This window comes from Eurosta solidaginis, chromosome 3 (assembly GCF_040869045.1).
Source record: "Eurosta solidaginis isolate ZX-2024a chromosome 3, ASM4086904v1, whole genome shotgun sequence".
In the NCBI taxonomy this organism is placed as follows: domain Eukaryota; kingdom Metazoa; phylum Arthropoda; class Insecta; order Diptera; family Tephritidae; genus Eurosta; species Eurosta solidaginis.
Window position 1 is genome coordinate 255899452 of NC_090321.1, and position 22198 is coordinate 255921649.

A 22198-nucleotide genomic window follows, 5' to 3' on the forward strand; every position below is an offset into this window, starting at 1 on the left:
CCAGCTATTAGGAGTGATACAGCTGTCAGATCTAGAAGCAGCAAGTGGCTTAAGTCCTAGGAAGCTTCTAGTATTTGCCAAGAGGACGGAGTTATTTTATAACATAGGTCCTGGTTTTTGATAGGGTTTTTCAGTTTGGTCGTTAAAACAAACTTCTGGTAACACTACGGACTCAATCAGTCTATGTGAGGTCCTCATGGACCGGCCAGTTCAACCTACCTACCTAGCCGCTGAGTTGGATATCCGTCACGTAAAGGGAATGAAAGCAAAGGTACAGTGGCTCGGATTAGAACCCTATTTGCTTATGAGGGTACATGGAATGACCGTTTTTCAATGGAAGTTACTGGCTACCGTGCTGGTTGGTTTGTGTCCCCGTGATAACAAGAACTTACATCACCGTTATACAGGAACAGCTATGGGCGGTACAAAGGCAGGAAAGGCAATCGAACATTACGACACCTACCATAGAAACAAAAGTGGAAGAAGTAGACATTAAGTATGATTATAAGAGACCTCACCGCCAAGTGTTGCAATTCATTGCTTTAAATGAGCATCACCTTAATGGTGCTTTGTTACCGGAACGTACGGATCTATATGCGGCAAAGGACCATCAACATTGACAACACTCCCCAAAACCTTCGGGGAGTGTCTTTGTCGTTAATACAACAACAACAACCATCATATAAAGATACACCAAGCTACTAGGTTATCTTTACACCAAACACCAAACAACTTGGGTGTCTCTTGATCAAGCTAACAACAACAAGTCCAAATATCGACTCGAAGAAATTGCGTGCAGGAAAGCTTGAATGAAAAGATGCTTACAAAACAGGCAGCTAATGATTTTTCACTCGACACTCACAGGTTCTAATTTAGGGCCAAACGATGTGGCCAAGCAGTGGTAGAACGTTCCTTATTCTCTAGGGTTGCAGCGAGAAGACGCAGTAGAGAAACGCCTACTTCGAAGAAAGAAAGGTGATGTCGAAATCGAGGAGCTTTCAGATATTGCTTCAATGAGTATTGATGAAAAACTCTATCAGAAAACCAGAGGCTGAGAGAGAGTTTTTCCAGACCGGGGAAATCTCATGTCGGAAGAATATTGACGACCTGGTAACCGTAGTTCAGAGTGTGCTTAAGTTATATAGGAAACACCTCTCCTTGTTGTTAAATGTCGATGGATATAACGAACCAGATAACACAATCCCTAGCAAGGAAATACGTTTCAGCATCCAACTAAGATGAAATGGGAGTATAAAACGGACTATCAGAACGAAACAAAAAAAAAAAAATACATCTTTATTTACATGAACACGGAAGGCAGTTGATTGGGGAGCAGCTGCTGATCACAGATTGGGGAGCAGCTGCTGATCACAGATTGGGGAGAAGGAGAACCTCTTCAGTTTTTTTTTTTTTTTGAAACTAGGGTCTACCAAGTCGCAATCTACACCAATGAAATGGAAATTCTAAACTTCTTTTCAGCCTTTCAGCCAAAATATAAAAATAAAATACACGTTTCCTGAGTGCTGAACTCCAAAACTGTATCATTTAATCTTTCTCACACAGTAACGTATGGTACCGAGATAGTCTAGTGCCAGTTGTGATACACTGACTTCATCAAAAGGTTGCAGTTTTCTTTCAAACACTTAAGGCCAGAAGCAAATTAAGTTCGTCGGGTCCTTGCATTTTCTTGATTGATTTCAAAGTTTGCATGTTCGATACTTGCTCGGGGCAAAATGGCAAATAAAAGCCGGTCGGGCGTAGTCTGTCAAACCTGGTTGCTGTCGCTCTTGATTGATTCGAAGTATGTCGGTAAAAAAATCATTTGGTAACTTTTTGGGTTACACTTGGGCCGCTAAGCAAGCGCTGAGACAACATCACCCCGCAAGGTAGTGAGATCTTGATTGCTAGATATTGATGACAAGAGCCCAACTGAACTCGTGGTTTTACAATGACTTCATTATTCTTCATGCCAAGGGCTTTAACAGTCAGAGAAATTAGATTGATTTTTCGTCATAGCCACTATAAAGACGCTAATGGATTGCATTTTTACTGGGCTTTAGATGTAAGCAAAAGTCAACGTACAAAAATTAACTCAAACCAACTAAGAACGACACGGGTGATGGAAGGAAGACCTGTAACCGCGTTAGTAATGTGAATGAAGGCGATCGGTTCGGAATAGATATTTTTTAGTAAAGCTTGTGGAAAAAGATGAGGTCTGTTTGGAAAATCCTTGGTTCACTTTGTTGGATCAGCTCTACGATTTCTAACCAAGGTTGTAGTCTTGTGTATGGACACTCATCAGTTACGCCGTACTGTTCCAGCTGAGCTCAAACACTATTGATCGAAATTATGTGTATAGTGATCAATAAATGAGCGAAGAATAAAAACACTATCATCCCTGAAGAAGGCACAAAAGCGCCAAAACGCGTAGGAGAATACAAGAACACTGAATGTTTTCCTTTCAATTTACAGCCTGTAAAGCTCTCACTTCTTCGCGCTGCCAACTGGCGCCAATTAGTCAGACCAAGGAAGTTTAAATCGTTTTCCACCTAGTCCTTCCAGCGGAGTGGGGGCCGACCGCTTTCTCTGCTTCCATAGGTGGGTTCCAATACAAATACTTTCTAATACTGAGTGTCGTCTTTCATTCCCATAACATGGCCTAGCCAGCGCATCCGTTGTGTTTTAATTCGCTGGACTATGTTGACGTCTGTGTAAAGCTCGTACAGCTCATCAATAAGTCTTCTTCGGTACTCGCCATCGCCAACGCGTACAGGTCCGTAAATCTTTTGAAAAACTTTTCTCTCGAACACTCCCAGAGCCGCATCATCTGATGTTATCATGGTCCATGCTTCTGCACCATATAGCAGAACGGGTACAATAAGTGACTTGTAGAGGATGATTTATGGTTGATAAGAGTTTACATGATGTTGTTGTTTGTGTAAATGCTGGTTCAAAAATAAACCAAGTTTTTACTATTTCGCTTCTTTTTCCAGTTTGGAGTAAGCTGAACTTACAGCGCGGGCGTTCAGGACCATGATATCAATGTCGTTAGCATACGCCGTAATTGCACGCCTTTATAGAATATTGTTCCAGACCGGTTAAGTTCTGCAGCTAGTATAATTTTCTCTAGCATCAAAGTAAATCGCACGATAGGGGGTCACCCTCGTTTAGTTTCGAACGGCTCGGAGAGGTCCTTCCCAATTATGACTGAGCTGATGGTGTTGCTCATTTTGCACAGCCGTATAGGTTTTACGGGGTAACAAAATTCAAACAAAGTGGTAAACAGGCGGTTCCTTTTCGTGCTGTCGAAGGCGGCTTTAAAATCGACAAAGAGATGATGTGTGTAAATTCTTTTTTCGCAGGTTTTTTTCCAAGATTTGGCGCATTGTGTAAATCTGGTCGTTGGTAGATTTACCAAGTCTGAAGCCACACTGATAAGGTCCAATCAGCAGATTCACCATGGGTTCAATCTTTCCACAATACACTTGATAGGAACTTATATGCGATATAAAGACGGCTGATTCCGCGATAATTGGCGCAGTTTGCAGGATCCCCTTTCTTTATGGACTGGGCCAAAAACGCTTGGATTCCAATCGTCGGGCATGCATTCCTTCGACCACTTTTTGCAAAGAAACTGACACATGCGCCTTACCAACTCCCCCCCCCCCCCCCCCCCCCCCCCCAATTTAAATAGCTCCGCAGGCAATCCATCAGCGCCCGCGGCCTTCCATCATCCAATTCCATCATCATCGATTGCGAGATCTAAATTGATGTGCTCTAGGTTGCATAAATTTAGCTTTGTCGAGGTTGTGGTACAGTGTGTAAATATGATCATGGAGTTTGTGCTAAGGCTGGATCAATACGGGTAATTGAAATATGCTTTGACAATAACAATATTATGCATTTCAAAAGAACACCAGAAACCTGACAGCATATGCATAAGACTCCTATCGATCAGCATCTATCAAACAACATGTAAAACACAACAATATCACAAAGCCAGCAATTTCGCAAGCGCACCTATTCAACGAAATAAATATGATGCCATATTTATATTGTTTTCCGCTTAATTAACTGTTTTTCTTGGTATTTTCTTTACCTTGCAGTTCTTTGAAAACCGGCGTTTCTACAATCATTTTGTAGAATTTTTTTTGCTCTATGATTGGGGGAAGGACGCCTGTAATCATACGTTGCGTTCCGATGCCTTGGCACAGGTGTTGCGACAACGGCAGCGTTTCGATGTAATTATCATGGAGCAATTCAACACCGATTGTATGACGGCTGTGGCACATCAACTAAAGGCGCCATTCATTGCAGTGTCTAGGTGAGTAGCACAGCGGGGGTTCCTGAAGATGTGTATTTATCGTTATCAAGCTTGAATAGCTTTTGAAAAGCGCATTAAAACAATCATGATTGTACTCGTACAATTAAGTTTGGCTCCACTCACGCAAATTATTTACATTGCAAACAATGGTTTTCGATCACGAAACGCATGTGACGATTTGGCCAACGTAATTGTAAATACAAATTAATTCTAACTTAGACCAAGTTTTTCATTGCGAGTAGTAAGTAAGAATTAAGTTAAGTAAGAATTGAGTTAAGCGAAGTGTCGAGTTGCCGCTTTGAACAAGGTCACTTTGCGGGTACTTCGAGTTGTGGGTTCTTTAGAAATTATTTAAGGAAGTATTCGTGGCCAAAACCATTTTGCGATCATTTAGGAAAAATTTCTCAGTTATTCAGGAAATTTTCGGGTTAGGTTGGGGTTATGCCAGGACCTTTTTTGCACCACTGCGGCGATATTTGTGGACCTTTTGAAGAATAAATCTGAATCAGGATCTTCCGCAACAGTTTCGAGGTTGATTTTGCATTATTTTCTGGGTTTCTGGGGGATAACTCAGGATAATATTGAAATTAGTTTTGGAAATTATTTTAGGAGCATTTTGCAAAAAAATTCTGCTATATTGTGGAAACCTTTCGGAATTATTCAAAATTCTTAAGGAGGTATTCGAGATAGCTTATATGTTGTTATTCTTGTATTAACGATAAAAACACTCGATGTATTATCGATGTTGATGGTCCTTTGCCGGATATAGATCCGGTACGTTCCGGTAACAAAGCACCATTAAGGTACTAGCCCGACCATCTCGGACTATTATTAGTAATTATCCCATCATTCAAGGTTCGAATCGAGCTCAAGGCCAGAACAATAAATATAGTTGGTAAAAAGGAATAGAAGTAGCAAATTTGCCAGTCAAACAAACCAACGCTGTATAGCTAAATGGTTAGCGCAGCATGCCTAAAGCGTACTGATGATGAAGGCTTAGCACCCTTCGAAATGGATCTATCTGCGCAGCTATGGCAGGTTGTCTGAAAAATTTTCTAATTACTATTCCAAAAACAAAATACAATTTTTCAAATTTAGAAAAATTAAAAAATAACAATAATTATTATTAGAAAAAAATTATTGTTCTGGCCTTGAGCTCAATTCGAACCTTGAATGATTTATCAATAGGCCGATAAAAACAAAAATAATTGGTAATTATCCCATGCTTATTTGGCGACCACCTCATGACTATTCTTGTACCCTTTAAGATTATATATAAACTAAAACCCTTACATATATGAATGTTTTTTGTGTAGGATTTGCTGGTCTTTTGAATTTAAAATGAAAAATATTTTTTAGAATTAGTTAAACTCATATGATATCACAAAAACAAAGTGATTACAAACTGAAAAAATTATCGGTCCCATCATCGTACTTGGAGTACGACAAGTGTACCTAAAAATGATGGTACCGATAATTTTTTCAGTTTGTAATCACTTTGTTTTTGTTATATCATATGTTTTTAACTAATTCTTTCTATATTTAACCCCTGATGATGTCAAGGAGTTTGGCGAAACGTTGGGTAAATCTGGAGGAAAAATAAAGATTTTTCATTTTAAATTGAAAAAACCAGCAAAGCCTACACAAAAAACATTCACATAATTCAAAACTGGTCAGAAAATTACAAGAAGCACCCTTATATATATTTTCCAGTTTTTTTCTGAATTATTTTCGCGATCACTCCGCACAAATTTAATGTTTTTTCGGGACAGTTTTGAAAATTATTCCAAGTACATTTTTCGAAAAGTTGTCAGAACTATTTCGAAATCCCTTTGAGAGTGTTTCGAGGTATTTTGAAGATCATTCAGGAATTAATTCGGAATTACTCTGTATTTTTCAGGAGCTATTATTCAGGTTAGTGCGGGGTTATGTCAGGATCTTTTGGTACCTAACTACTTCAGACTTATTTTTGTAACTTTCTGAGATCACATCGAAAATATTTCAAGATCATTTAGAGTTAGTTTCTCATTTTTGTCGGTACTATTTCAGAATCTCTCTTTTATGATTATTTTCGAGATCGTTTCTCGAGACCATTTCTGAAACTATTTCTGGTGTATTTTGTGAATTCACTTCTTCAGATAACTTAGGAACTATTCCTGATTCATTTATCAACCATTCATTTAGAGTTATTCGGGATAGTTCAGGGCCAGCTGGGATCCACTTCATGATTAGTTTAAGACTCATGAACAATTTCGATTTAATTTAGGAGTAATTTGGGACACTTTCGGTATAGTTGCGGCATTATTTTCGAGGTTATATCAGGGCCAATTGGGTCCATTTTAGGGTTAGTTTCCGATCTTTTGGAAATTAAATTGGATCTATTTTAGGATCATTAGGAATAATTTCGTGGTTATTTTTGTATTATTTTCGATACCGTTTCGGTAAACCTAGGAACGATTTTAAGGTTATTTTTTGAAACCATTTCGGAAATTATGTGGCGTGCAATTTGGCATCATTTCTGGTTTATTTCGTGACCCTTTAACATTACTTTGGGTCTATTCAGAGTTTTGTTTGAGAGCCATTTAGTGAGATTACTAATGGAAACGTTTCTGAAACATTTTTAAATATTTTTTTTTTTGTCATTTCGGGTGCATTTTGAGGTTTTTTTGGAATATAGGGACTATTTTGATATAACTTAGGGACATTTTAGGACAATTTGGGAATTACTTTGGAACAATTCCAAAATAGTTTAGGTGTTTTCTAAACTTCTTCGGTAACAATTTTAAATGGGGACTATTTCTAGATTATAAGCTATTTCGGTTTTATTTGTAGTCAGCACAGGGGGTTATGCCAGACTGATTTGGGGACAGCTTAAGGGTGTGTTATCTATTCCTTTTCCATTTTCGTGGAACCGTTTTGAATTATTTTCGAATTATTGCGGGATCACTTTAATATTACTTCGGGACTATTTTGCGATTTTGGAAAACCATTTTGAGACGATTTCGGGAGTACTTCTGCATAATTTCTGGACTTTTGGCGAAAACAAAATGCACAACCCATTTAGGGTAATTTCGGTATCACTTCTTTCTTTCACTTTCTGGCCCATTTCAGAGTAATTTTTTAAATCAGTTCGGGTGAATATCGGTACATTTCAGTATTATAATGGTACCGTTCTGAGACTACTTCAGACCTATTTTAGAACCGTTTATGTGCCACTTCGCCATTACTTCGGGACTATTTCATGAGCGTTAGGGAGCTTCTGCAATACTAATTCAGAAGTCTTTTGAGATTATTTTCGGGGCAAGTGAAGGATACTTTCACGGCTTATTTCGAAATCAGATTTTGCTGAGTGGGAGTGGAACATTAAGACAAGACAAAATGGGATGTAGATGGCCAACAAGGAACTATTTGGACAAGATGATGTATTTGTCCTGAAAATATAAACATTTATGGAGATCTCTCTGAGTCGCACCATAACTCTGAGGGTGTTATAGATATAATTCACACATTTTTTTATTTTTTTTTAGCTGCGCAATGATGCCTTGGCACTACGATCGTATGGGTATGCCATTCATTGCCTCATCAATGCCAGAACTCTTTATGGGAAAATCAGAGTCTATGAGCTTTAGCGAACGTCTTGGCAACTGGTTTACGTTCCACGCTATGCGTTATCTCTATAAGTACGTATAAAGATGTAGATAAGAATCTTAAGTACTTTCACACTTTCACTTTATCTCTTGCTCTCTCCCTCTTCAATATGTCAGCGTTTACAGTATACCCTCGGCCGATGCTATGGTACAATATAAATTTGGCCATGATCTACCATCTGTTAGTGAATTGGCTAAGGAAACAGCTGCGCTATTTGTAAATCAACACTTCTCTTTGAGCGGCGTAAAACCTCTACCACCATCTGTTATCGAACTAGGCGGCATACATATACAAAAAGCTAAACCTTTAGAGGTTGAATTGCAAAGATATCTTGATAATGCTGAGCATGGTGTGGTCTATATTAGTTGGGGTTCTATGATACGTGCTAACACCTTACCGGCAGCTAAGCGTGAGGCAATTCTACGCGCCATCAAACGCCTCAAACAACGTGTCATTTGGAAATGGGAAAATTCGACACTAGATGATAAGCCAGATAATTTATATATCAGCAAATGGTTGCCTCAGCGTGATATACTTTGTCATCCTAATGTGCGCGTTTTTATGTCACATGGTGGTTTGATGGGCACTTCCGAGGCGGCTTATTGTGGTGTACCTGTGGTGGCGACCCCCTTCTATGGTGATCAATTTTTAAATTCGGCAGCTTTAAAACATCGTGGCATGGGTGTTCTTTTGAATTATGAGGATATTACAGAGAATTCCGTGCTGAAGGCTATTAGAGAGGTGCTGAAGAAACAGTGAGTATGTTTTTGTGAAACGTGATGTGTTTAAAGAACTTAAAACAGGTTACAATATTGCTTGACCTAAATCGTGCGTTGTTCTGTGAGGCGTGCAACTTTTTCTAAACATCTTTATTTAAATGGTGATGCATAGCTTCAGACCGATCGACGAGTTGTCTTGTATGTTGCCAGCAAAGTTCCCTAGTACTGCCGGCGGTTGTTTTAAATAATTGGTTGCGACAATGCACATTCGCAAAGGTTTTCTTAGAGGTATGCAACGCCATGTGTTACCTTCGTCGTTTCGCTTAAAGTGTATGAGAAGGGCTTTGTCGAAGGCTGAGGTTATACCTTAGTCATTTTAGGGTGAAGTAGAGGTTCCACAAACTGCCACTGAAAAAAGTACAGCATTTAAGTATGTTTTAAAATTGAAACACTGACAAATGGAGCAAGGTCTTACGAGGACAGCAGCTTTCCTTACCAAGAGAAAGATGTGACCTGTCTTGTAGTACTAGACGGATGGAATAGTTGAGGACGGATGGAATAGTCGGGGATTACTTTTACGATGCGATAATCGATGGTCGGAAACTTTTGGGTATACGGTTTCTAGAAGAGGGACCAAGGGTTGTAGTGGCGGGAAGTTTAGTGAGCGGGATGAAAGTGGGCCACACCAGTCGAGTAGGGGGGCAACCAACAGCGGCAGTCAGCCGACGGGGAGGTTACCAGTAACGGAGTCGGAGGTATGTTTCTTTTCCAGGAAAAGTCGGTAGGTGGTCGATCGACGGGGCTCTCATCTACAAAAAGAGCTGTGAAGACCTTAATTAGTGCTGGCTCGGGTTATGTTGAAGATGACAAAAGGAGGGAGAGGTTATAACAGGCGGAACTTCGTACACCTATCCGATGCTGTGTGCTCGCAGAAAGGTGAGAGAAACCGGCAGAATGTTTTGGTTATTATTAGACGTTAGTAAGGTGAAGTTTCCTTTGCCAAAAATATAGTAATGAATAAATCCGTCGATTAGTCTGTTGCATTTTCTAGATGGCATTGTTGACATCAAACATATTAATATAATACCAAATCCATATCCGACTAAGAACTGCCTCATCATCATCATTAATTGGCTCTTAACAGCCGAAGCGATTTTGGCCGTTCGAAATAAGTTTCGCGATAACTGACGTCCATTTGGGAGCACCAACGGAGGTCAAGTCTTCCTCCAGTCGCCTCTCCACAACTCAGTGGAAGTATCCTCCTACCTCTTCTTCCAAAATGCCGAGTCGACTGAAATACTTTCTTGGCCGGAGCGTCTTCTCCCATTCGCATAACATGTTCTAGCCAGCAAAGCCTTTGGGCTTTTATGCGCTGCACAATCTGCATATTTGCACAAATCTCATACAGCTCATCATTACACCTCCTTCGATGCTCACTGTCGGCATCACGGACAGGATCACCGGAGAACTTTTCTCTCGAACACTCTAATAGCCACATCATCTTCTCTCGACACCGTCCATTATTCCGAGCCACACATCACGCCAGATATGATGAGCGACTTTTAGAGCGTGATTTTTGTTCGTATTTACTGTTCAATTGCATACTCAGTCCAAAGTAGCACTCGTTGGCAAGAGTTATTCTCCGTTTGATTTCTAAGCTGACATTGTTTTTGCTGTTAATGCTGGTTGCCAAATAGACAAAGTCCTTAATAGTCTCAGTGTTGCGACTAAACAACTTTTGGCTAAATTTACGAGGCTTTCGAAAGTATAAAGAACAGGCTTTACTGAGTTTTACAGAATTCGCTTTTATTATTTATAACGTGTGAATATTGTTTAGTTTAAAATGAATAGTTAAATGCAATATATGGCGCACTTTTGCGCTTTACTAATAGTTATAGAGAAATTGTTTAAATTAGTTAAATTGGTAAATCGTTTCAACACAGCTCAGCTTAGTGGCGGTTTTGTTTGGTTTCGTTTGTTTTTATATCTTTTCGTGCTTCGTACGCGTCTGAATTCTCGTAGCAAACTAAACTCCTCGAAGGAACGTTTCGGTTAATTCAAACGCGCTTACATTTTTGGCACGGTTGCATTTTTGAGTATCAATACAGGTAAGTTGCAATTTTTTGTATAAATAATAAGATAATTCAAATTCAGTTTCGAAGTGATTGACAAGCAGTTTCATTTAAATAAGATTTAAAATACTGTAACGTTCTTAAGGAATATTTCCGAGCATTCTATGGTTTAAACTGTAACATCCTCCCCCCCGTGATTCACGTCACTGGTAAGAGAATCACTACCAACGTCAAGTATTGCAATTTTGGATGCTGGCCTTCGTATGACTCCGGTTGATGTCTTAACTAAAACGGATCTGACTTGACCATCTGGAGCTGGCTTTGCCTCTGTGACGATGTCCCTTTTCCAGTGCCCTCGGCTTTCGTTGTCGTCGCAGATTATAACAACGTCACCTACCGCTATCGGCTTTACTCTCTTATACCATTTAGTACGACGTGTCAAAGTGGGAAGATACTCAAGTATCCACCTCTTCCAGAAGGTTTGCTTCAGTTGCTGCGCTATATGCCATTGTTTGCGCAGACATTTTTCGTATGAGAGTGCAGGAGTTTGTATTTCATTTGCGCACCCTAGCAAAAAATGATTTGGTGTTAGAGGTTCGGCGTCTTTGTTTTCTAGTGGAACATGTGTTAATGGACGCGAATTTATCAAATTTTCTGCTTCAATCAGTAGACTCTGTAACGTTTCCAACTGTGGCGCTCGTTCTTTAAGTGTGAATATTAAAACGCGTTTTACGCTTCTCACCATTCTCTCCCATGCGCCTCCTGCAGATGGATTGGCAGGTGTGTTGAAAACCCACTCAACTCCTCTACGATCGCATTCCGATTGCATGCCAACCTGCACACTTACCCAGTCTTCCTTGATCGCGCCGACAAAATTTGTTCCCATATCGCTCCTAAGTCGCACCGGGACACCTCTTCGGTTTACAAAATTACGACAGACAATTATGGCGGAATCAGTCGACAGGTCCTTAGCTAGTTCTAAATGGATGGCTCTGATAGTTAAACAAGTAAAAAGCGCGACCCAACGTTTTTCTCGACGCCGGCCTATGGATACCAATATGGGCCCGAAATAGTCGACCCCTGAATACGTGAACGGGCGAGCGAAGGGCGTAGTTCGATCGCTGGGTACTTGGCCCATGATTGGTGGTTCAGGTACAGCTGATAAGTTTTTGCACATTTGACAATTAGCTTTAATTGACCTTAGTACTCGGCGTGCGCTTGGAATCCAAAACTTTCGACGTATTGCGCATAGTGCTGCATCAAAATTATGGTGATGGAAAACTTCATGATAGTGTTTGGCTATAAGGCGGGATATAGGGTGGTCTTTTGGCAGAATTATTGGTCGCCTAGTTGACAGTGGTAGACATTCTGCGTAATCAATCCTCCCGGCCAATCGTAATGTGCTTTTATCATCTAATATTGGGCTGAGCTTAAAGAGAGAATTACATTTCGGAATTTGAGCACCCTTACGTAACAATTCTATCTCGGCAGCAAACACATTGTGCTGTACTAGTGCGCAAATCAGTAACTCAGTTCGCTTAATTTCATTTGCATTAACAAAATTTGACGCATATTCATAGCCTTTACCCTTGCGAAATTTTATTATAGCATATCGTACCCATGTCATTACTCTTTAAAACTTATAATAATTTGAATACTTGTTGAATGGGATTACCACGTCTGGTAAAGCTATCGTGTATATTTGCTTAGAGCGTCTCTCCTCTTGGCATTCGTTTCGATTAATATCGCTTGGCATTACTGGCCATTCAGTATCAGGTAATCTCAAAAAGTTAGGTCCATTTAACGACTTACCATTTCCAGAAAATGTTTTGATGCGCGTTGCATCATCGGCTGGGTTTTCTATACCTGGGACCCACCTCCACTGACTGGGTTCAGATGTTTGCAATACCTCAGCTATACAGTGTGCTACGAACTGCTTGTAGCATCTGGCATCGGACCTTATCCACTGCAGAACTATTTTTGAGTCTGACCAAAATATCACTTTATTTGGCTGAACGTCATGGCTATTGATGACCGCTTCTTTCAACCTTATACCCAGGACAGCTGCTTGCAATTCAAGCCGTGGAATGGACAGGGGCTTGAGCGGGCTGCATCGGGATCGACCAGCTACAAACATAACTTCCGTGTTGTTTGTGTATTGAATGCGCCAGAAAGCGACGGCAGCAAATGCGATCTCGCTCGCATCGACAAAAACATGCAGTTGTATGTTAGCATTCGGGTTCAAAAAACTTACGCTATAGCATCTGGGCATCTTGAAATCTTCGATGGTGTTCAGTGTTTTGTACCACTGCATCCATTTCTTATAAATGTCCTCAGGGATTGGCTCATGCCAGTCAACGCATCTGTGCCACAAGCTTTGCATTAGCACCTTTGCTCGTAAAACCATTCCACAAACAAAACCAAGTGGGTCGAATATCGACATAGTAACGCTTAACATTTCACCTTTCGTCGGTCGTCTACTATAGTCCAAAACAGCTTTTGGCACTTTTGAAAATGTTAGCTTGAATAAAAAATAATCTTCGTTTGGGTTCCAGTGCATACCCAGCACCTTTTCGGTAGCACCTTCACCTCGGCATATATAGTTATTTTGTTGCGTACACGATTGCGCATTGTTCGATACGGCTCGTATAAGCTCTTCTGAATTTGATACAAACCCTCTTATCTCGAAGCCAGCGCTGCTGTGGATGTCAATTACATCTTTGGTTACTTTAATACTTTCTTTGACGGTGTCAAAACTGTCCATGTAATCATCTACATAGTGCCTGTCGACGATGGCATCTACGGCTCTTGCGTTCATATTTCGATATTTTTCAGCATGCATATTTTTTATAAATTGCGCCGAGCAAAGGGAACTTATTGATCCAAATATCATTGCGCACATCACATATACTTCAGGTGCTTTTGATTGGTCGCCCTCTCTCCAAAGAAAGCTTTGCGCTCTTTGATCTTCTTTACGAATCAAGATCCGATGAAACATCTCGCGGATGTCACCACCAACTGCTACTTTACCCTGCCTAAACTTGCATAATATTGCTAAAAGCGATTTGGGTTGGTATTTTTCCGGCCCTTTCATTAAGGCACAGTTCAACGACATATTATTGATTTTTGATGCAGCGTCGAAAACAAGTCTGCGTTTGTTACCCTTATTTATGTTACATGTAGCAAAATGTGGTAAATACCACGTACGATCGGCACTTACACTTAATTCATCGGGGGAAAGCCGCTTCGTGTATCCCTTGTCTACATACTCGGCAATTTTTTCCTTGTACCACTTTCCATACTCTTGATCTCGTGCCATTTTTGCTTCAATTTGCTCTAAACGTTTTACGGCCGTACTGTAACTCTGCGGAAAATTTATATTATCTTTATTCCACAGTAAACCAGTTTCATACCTGCCGTTTACATAATTTGTTGTCTGTTGCAATAAATTTTCGGCTCTTATATCTACTTCTGATTTTACAATTGGCGATTTTACAACTTCAAACTTTTCTGCAGCAAAATATTCTGACATCTGTTTGTTTATTTCATGCAGTTGTGTGTAATCAATATTTACGTGACCAACTGTGACGTCATTAGAGCGATATTCGTTCGATCCAAATAGTGTCCAACCTACCATTGTTTTGTGGACTGCAAAACCATCATCTAAATTGACATGTTTACTTGTTCTTATTAAATCTGCATGCGAAAGTCCAATTAGAATTTGTGGTGTTACATTGTTATAATCTGTGATTGGTATATTTCTCAGCTGTTCGTGACGTTGCATGAATTCGCTCAAGTTCAACGATTGCTGTGGTAGATACAACTTCTTTGTTGTACGAACTCCCCTCATTTGATAACTCGGTGCTGCTTCCTTTATGCCGCCGATCTCAAACGAAACTTGCCGCGACTGTTCGCTCATACTTTTATTTCCAATCCACTTCAGCCGAAGTAAATCGGTTTTGCCTTTGAGGCCAATGGCGTCTGCTGCCTTTTCTTCTAACAGCGATATTTTTGCGCCTTCGTCTATAAAAGCAATAACATTGATTTCTCCTTTTGGACCTTTTCTTTTTACAGGCAAATATTTTAGGAGTGTTTGTTTACGTTGTGGTGAATTCGACATTTGGTCAAATGGTTGCTTTGGATTCAAATACATTGTAGCGACAGCTGTTTCAACTGATGAAATATTTGTTTTGTTATTATTACTAGGATTGTGAAGCAAACGATTATGATATTTATTACATGACGATATACCACATACACGTCGTTTTCGGCAGTTTTGCACACTATGACCGGGCTGTAGACAACAAAAACACAAGTGTTTCTTTTTGATCAAATCCCACCGTGTGGAATAATTTTCCTCTTTAAATTTTGGGCATTGATTTAAGCTATGGTTTTGATCACATAATGAGCATGATTTTTCCTCTTTTGTGACAGTCATTATGGGTTTGAGTGGGCCTTTCGGCTTGTGGTGTGAAAGATCGTTGGACATATTTCGTGTCGGCATAACATCTATCGCCATTGACACGTACATGGCGGTGTTTTGCAACCAGTTTGAGAACTGATGCACATTTGGGTGTGGATTCTGCATTTCGAAGATGTGGCGTGTCCACTCTTCTCTCTTGTTGAGCGGCAATTTGCTCACTAACTCATCTATTAATATTGGGTTATTCAGATGTGGCGTAGCACCCGAAGTTTCTAAAAATGCTACTAAATTCGACACCATCGAACTAAAATTTAGTATATCGCCGATTCGTCCGGCAGTGACAGGTGGAAAGGTTCGAGCCTTGGCAATTTGGCTTCTAATCAGAAGCTCTGGGCGCCCGTAGTGAATTTCTAGTGTTTTCATGGCTGCATATACGCTAGATGGGTGTATCAGTAGTGACTCTACTCGCTGTCTAGCCTCTCCTTTTAGGGCTTTCTGAAGACGCAGCAAATTCTCCAACTGGGAGTACGAGTGCATTTCAGTGGTTTCCTTAAAGGCCACGGAAAACATAGGCCACTCTTCAGGGGAACCATGGAACTCTGGTAAATCTAAAATCTTACGTGTAGCTGAATATCGTATCGGACTCCAGGATGGGTGTTCCTGAGGGGTGGTTTGTGGGTTATACACTGAAGTTGTCGTGGGCGGAAAATTTCTTCCTGGTGGAAAATTACCTCGATAGAAGTTGTTTGTGTAGCAGTGTGGCTGCATTATTGGTGGCCGGCATGTTGGCGACCACATGAAAGCGCCACTGGTTGCATCGAGTTTGACGTTGGCTGTATTAACGTCGGCAGAGTTTAACATTGAGGCGTTGGCGGGGTTAACGCTGACTGAAGCTGGGTCGAAGAGGTTTGCAGTGGTATATAGGCCACTGTTATAATGACTGCAAGTACCCGTAGTGCTGGCAAAATTAGCGCTTGTGGTTATACAGTTTGTAGGTATGGTGCTGATACAATTAGCACCTGAAGATATAAAATTGGCATGTATGGTGCTGGCAGAATTAGCACCTGGAAATATAAAATTGGGATGAATGGTGCTGGCAGAATTAGCACCGGCAATATAGGCACTAGCTGAAGTAGTGCTGACTTTAGTGAGGTTTTCATGACTTATTGTGCTTGCGATCGAAGGATGGGGTGTCTCAGATACAAATACACGATTACCTGAGTTAACAAAGATGACTTCACCGGGCTTGAAGCCGGCAGGCTTGGCTTCGTTGCTAGGTATGTCGGCGGCGGTGACGTTGTTAGCTGTTTGACGATGTAGGGCATCCTTGTATTCTACCTTTTCCTTCTCCGATGATACAAGTGACATTTGCAAGGTTTTTATTTGCTGGCGTAAGTCTTCAATGAGTTGACCATGTGCCACCATTGTGGTGTTGGCTTCGTCCTCACTGCTGGAACTCTTATTCGTACTATTGTTGTCGGCCATTTTCTTGTCTCGAATATTCGATGAACGCTTTCTCATACGAAGATTATAGCGTGAATTTACTGGTGCAGATTTTACGCGAGTACTTTTTGCGTATTTCATTAACAATATTTACGATTTGCGATTATATAAGCGCGGTTAGCGTAGCAATTTGTACGTAAATTGCGAAAAGATATAAAAAGATGTTGCGACTAAACAACTTTTGGCTAAATTTACGAGGCTTTCGAAAGTATAAAGAACAGGCTTTACTGAGTTTTACAGAATTCGCTTTTATTATTTATAACGTGTGAATATTGTTTAGTTTAAAATGAATAGTTAAATGCAATATATGGCGCACTTTTGCGCTTTACTAATAGTTATAGAGAAATTGTTTAAATTAGTTAAATTGGTAAATCGTTTCAACACAGCTCAGCTTAGTGGCGGTTTTGTTTGGTTTCGTTTGTTTTTATATCTTTTCGTGCCTCGTACGCGTCTGAATTCTCGTAGCAAACTAAACTCCTCGAAGGAACGTTTCGGTTAATTCAAACGCGCTTACATTTTTGGCACGGTTGCATTTTTGAGTATCAATACAGATAAGTTGCAATTTTTTGTATAAATAATAAGATAATTCAAATTCAGTTTCGAAGTGATTGACAAGCAGTTTCATTTAAATAAGATTTAAAATACTGTAACGTTCTTAAGGAATATTTCCGAGCATTCTATGGTTTAAACTGTAACACTCAGTTTATATCCGTCAACAGTGACGTGGCTGCCAAAGCGCGAATGCCCCGATTCTTTCTTGGATGACAGCAAGTACTTCGTTTTGTCCTCATTTACCGCAAGGACCACTTTTTTGCTTCTTTATCCAATCCTGAGAAGGCAGAGCTCACAGTGCGTTTGTTCAGGCAAATAATATCAATATCATCAGCACATGCCAGTATCTGTACGCTTTTATAATAGATTGTACCATCGCGGATTAGTTCTACTGCTAGAATTATCTTCTCCAGCATTATGTTGAAGGGATGTTAAATATATCGCACGAAAGTGTGAAGCCTAGTTTGGTTTCGAATGTCTCGGAGAGGTCCTTCGCAATCGTTACGGAGGTGGTGGTGCTACTCAGAGCCATATGAAGTTTGCAGGGATTTTAAATTCAGACATTGCAGCATACAGCATCATCTTTTCCAGCTGTTTTTGTTGTTGTAGCGATAAGGACACTCCTCGAAGGCCTTGGAGAGTGTTATCGAGTTGATGGTCCTTTACCGGATGCAGATCCGGTACGTTCCGGTACCAAGCCCGACCATCTCGCGAACGATTTGTTATGACCACATGCGACCTTCTAGGCCATAACGCTCTCCCACCCCCTAGATCCACGAGGAGTTCGGGGTCGCCAGAGCCTCGGCTGTTAATGGAACAGGATTCGCCACGGATAGGTGAGATTGACAATTGGGTTTGGAGAAGCTATGTATTGCGCTGGCAATCTGAAAGGGCTGCGCTACACAAATCCCTTGAATCCGGTATTATAGTCGCCTCTTACGACAGACATACCTACCGCGGGTATATTCTAACCCCCTAACCCGCTGTCAAAGCCTGCTTTGAAGTCGACGAAAAGATGGTGAGCGTCGATTCGCCTATTGTGAGTCTGGCGCACCGTGAATATCTGGTTTGTACTAGATTTAAGAGGTCTGAAGCCGCTCTGATAAGGTCCAATCCGTTTGTTGATAATGGGCTTCAGTCTTTGGCACAGTACGCTACATAAAACCATATGCGCGATATTATGCAGGCTGATTCCGATATAATTGGCCCGATTTACGGGATAGCCTTTCGTGTCAATTGGGCAGAGTACATTTAAGTTCCAACTGGAACTGCTAACATTTGTAGAACTGACCTAAAGCTTCGGCGAGCTTATTTCCAGAAGTCATCAGGTGATAAAAGCGACATGTCTATACGGGATAGATTTGACATATTTAGATGATATCGTACAATACAGTATCTCCATAGTACACATCCAGAATTCGTAGGTCCGCAACAATTGTACACCCGTTACTCCTGACTTTATTTATATGAGCTAACAGAGAGACTTTGGACCATGAAAGTCTGCTCTGTAGGAATCTGTTTGGCAAGATGGCCTGCCTGTTTAATAGATTCACGTCACAGAGGAACCTTGTTTTTCGCTTTTAGTTCATTGAGTACTGTAATGTTGCCATCTACAAGTAAGCTTAGAAGTGGTTAAGTAAGACTGCAATGTACGCAAGTCTGCCTGGCGTGTGACATAATGTAGATAGAAATCGAGGATAAACCTGGGTATACTCCCGCGCAAAACTTGGTGCATATATTTCTGCCTGAAAATTTGTGATGTAGCATTCCATTAATATCGATTTCTCGCACCCTCAGTTTCATCATAATACAATTTTGATTAATTCGTGAATTAGAACACTGATACAGGCGCGATAAAACTTTATTTAATAAATCGCCTACTAATCAGGTGTCAGCTATCTAAGTCCATAGTAAGAAATCCTTAATACTTAGTAATTGATTTTTACTTTTTTTCCTTTCAGGTATATGGACCACGCTAAAGCAGTTTCCTTCTCCTACAAACATCGTCCACAAACTGCGCTCGAAACTGCCATTTGGTGGGTTGAATATGTCGCTAGAACGGAGGGCGCTCCACTCGCCAAAGCTGAAGCAGTTTATTTATCACGTTTCACCTATAACTGCCTGGATATATATTTATTTATAGGTTTTATTTCATTAATTGCCATGCTAAGTTGGGGTTTCGTTTGTAGCAAAATTTTCGGGCTTCGTCGTTCACTGTCAGAGAAACAAAAGACAAATTGAATGCAGCACTAATGTGTACGAGTGTATGTGTGTGATATGTTTTGTGGGTAGATAAGAACGTTTTTTTTTTTTCAGTGCACTTCTAAATCGTTGTAAAATTTATGAAAATTCATAAAGCACTAACCAAGTGGGCTTTAGTGATATAAGTTATAAATTACAAATTGAAAAGGCTGTGTTTTTTAAAATAATTTACAGCAGCGAACAGAAAAATAGCAGTGGCAATTTTTATCAAATTTCTTCAATTAAATTTTTTACTTATTTTTGATATTTTTAGAAAAATTTTCTTGTAGTTTTGTAACTTAGACTATGCAAACTAATATCAAACCCGTCTTCGAAAAAATTCGAGAAAATTTCGAACTTTTTATTTAAAGTTCTCAATGTTTTTTGTTTTTTTTTTTGTTGGAGATTTAGTCAATTTTAGTCTCATATAGTCCCAGTTAAAAAATTCTCAGAAGGTTTTTGTTTAAATATCGAAAATAAAAAAATGTAATAGACCAAATTTGATTAAAAAATTTGCCACTGCTATTTTTCTGTTCACTGCTGTGTGTACAGAGAACTGCAAAATTTATAAAAAATTCAATCGGATTAAAATGAAAAACTGCTAGAAAGTACAAAGTTATAGAAATTTTGCCCCTATTCTATGGTAGTTAAATAAATATAAATATTTCCAGAAACCTCGCATAAAATAATGTTTAATTACTGGGCGATAAAAATTAGTTAGCAACCTTCAGCTGAAATGATTGAGTTTCGTTAGGCTGCTCTTAATCAATCCGCTACAGGCGTACTAAGATCTATGAATACAGCGCGATTTGTTTCATAGTAGCTGCAGGCTACTTTTTTTATTGAAGTTATTGATTACAATAAAGCCAAATTAGGTGTTGATATATCCGATCAAATGACTTCCTACGACATCACTCTCAGGTGTTAAGTGGTACCGCAAAGTGAACTGTTACTTGTTTTGAATTGTTACTTGGAATGTCTGTCGTAAATGCCTTTATAATATATAAAAAGGCTACAAACAAACAAATTTCAATAACCAAGTTTCGTCAGGAGATTTCAAATGCTTTGTTGGACTTCATGTCTCCAGAACCCATAACAAAAGGAAAACATTTTATAGCAAAAATAAAGGACGATAACGGAAAAACAATAAGGCGTGCTTCCGTATTGTGTTATGCAATGTCAAAAAAATCTGCTGATAGGCTAACAGCCAGGAAGAGCTTAAAAAGGACCACCACCTATTGCCCAATATGCCCTAATAAACCGCAACTATGTGTAGAATGTTTTCCTAAATATTCCTACCAGAAGAATTAAATTTGCTAAATTAACAAATTTTTAATTTTAAGTTTATTTTTTTTCTAGTTATCTCCATTTGAATTTACCTACAAATGTATGTATGTATATATTTTTATATTTTTTTGCTCATAAATAAATTGATTTTTAGAAGAATTAGTAAAAAGAAAAATTTAAATTTCCAACTTTTTGTATTGAAGTAAGTGACTACTACGAACACTATGGGCTCATTTAGTCTATGTGTGGTCCTCACGGACTGGCCAGTTCAACATAAGCGGCCCCCTATGGAGCTTGCGCCTATACTGGGGTGATATATAACGCTGCGATGACGAAAATAAAAGTAAAAACGTTTAGCAAACATGCTATACTGATTTCTCTTCATCTGCTTCTTCATTATTTTTGTAGCCTTTTCTTGCTCATACTCTCATTTTCCTCTTTTTTTTCTTCTTCTTCTTCCTCTTCCTTTCACCAGCCCTTCGCCCGTTCTGCTGCACCCTCTTTCAGTCTCTTCATCTCCTTTTTTTAATAATTCCATTTTCCTTCTTGCTCCATTTTTCAACTTCTTTTGTTGTCTCCTTCATTTTTAACTTTTCTTTTACTGTCTTCCCTTTTCTTATGTTCTTTCTCTCCGTTTGCTTTTCGGCTTACTACCAACGCTTCCTTCTTTTCTACGATTCGAAATTTCTCCTTTTTATTTTTCCTCACTCTCTCACTTTTCGTTTCTCCCCCACTCCTTCATGATTTCCTTTGCAATTGCACATCTTTTTCTCATTTTCTTTTACTCTGTCTTCCCATACATCCCTAACTCCGCAGTATAATCTATCTCCGCCTCCTATCCTATAAATCTTACTCTTTCTTGCTGCTCCTCTCGCAGTTTATTTTCCTTCCCTTTCTCCTTTGTAGTTTTTGCTAAAACACCCCCAGAAGGATTTGGGGAGTATTATTGGTGTTGATGAGTCTTTGCCGGATATATGTTAATAAGGAACGTTTCATAATACATTAAGGTATGAGCTTGACATCTCGGAAACTTTTTGATAATACCGCGGTTAACCTTCTAGGCCATCACACCCCTATTCAGTATTCCATGAGCAACTTGGGTTGCGAAAGCCTCGTCTGCTAGAAATGTGCATGATATATTCATATTTTAACAGGATTCACTTCGTTTAGGTGAGGTGAGGGAACCTGTGAACCTATAAACATATTTTAGCGTTTAAGATCCGCTCTAACTCCTCCCACTCTCCTCTAACTTCTTTATTATCCACTTCGTCTTTCCCTCCACCTCCCTATCTATTTCTCCGTTCACACTATCTCTTTTCCTAGGTGTTCTTCTCTCTGTTCCCATCACTTTTCGCTTCTTACTGAAAGGCTAATTTCAGTCGGGTTTTCCCTATCCCCATCTCTTCTCTATTTTCGTCTTTTCCTCTTA

At 39.7% G+C, this 22198-nt stretch overlaps 2 protein-coding genes across 7 annotated transcripts in view; one reads left to right on the top strand and one right to left on the bottom strand.

Moving 5' to 3' along the window:
* The window catches only part of LOC137245400 (UDP-glycosyltransferase UGT5-like), a 45858-nt gene extending 25687 nt beyond the window's left edge, over positions 1-20171 (top strand). For all 4 annotated transcript variants that reach the window (XM_067776005.1, XM_067776008.1, XM_067776007.1 and 1 more), the window contains exons 3-6: positions 4107-4324; positions 7852-8004; positions 8089-8727; positions 19203-20171. In XM_067776005.1, coding sequence (XP_067632106.1) covers positions 4107-4324; positions 7852-8004; positions 8089-8727; positions 19203-19482 — 1290 coding nt within the window. In that variant the 3' untranslated portion in view covers positions 19483-20171. The remainder of the gene's footprint in view (positions 1-4106; positions 4325-7851; positions 8005-8088; positions 8728-19202) is intronic.
* atos (atossa) overlaps positions 1-22198 on the bottom strand; it is a 519662-nt gene that overhangs the window by 472691 nt on the left and 24773 nt on the right. The window lies entirely within an intron of this gene.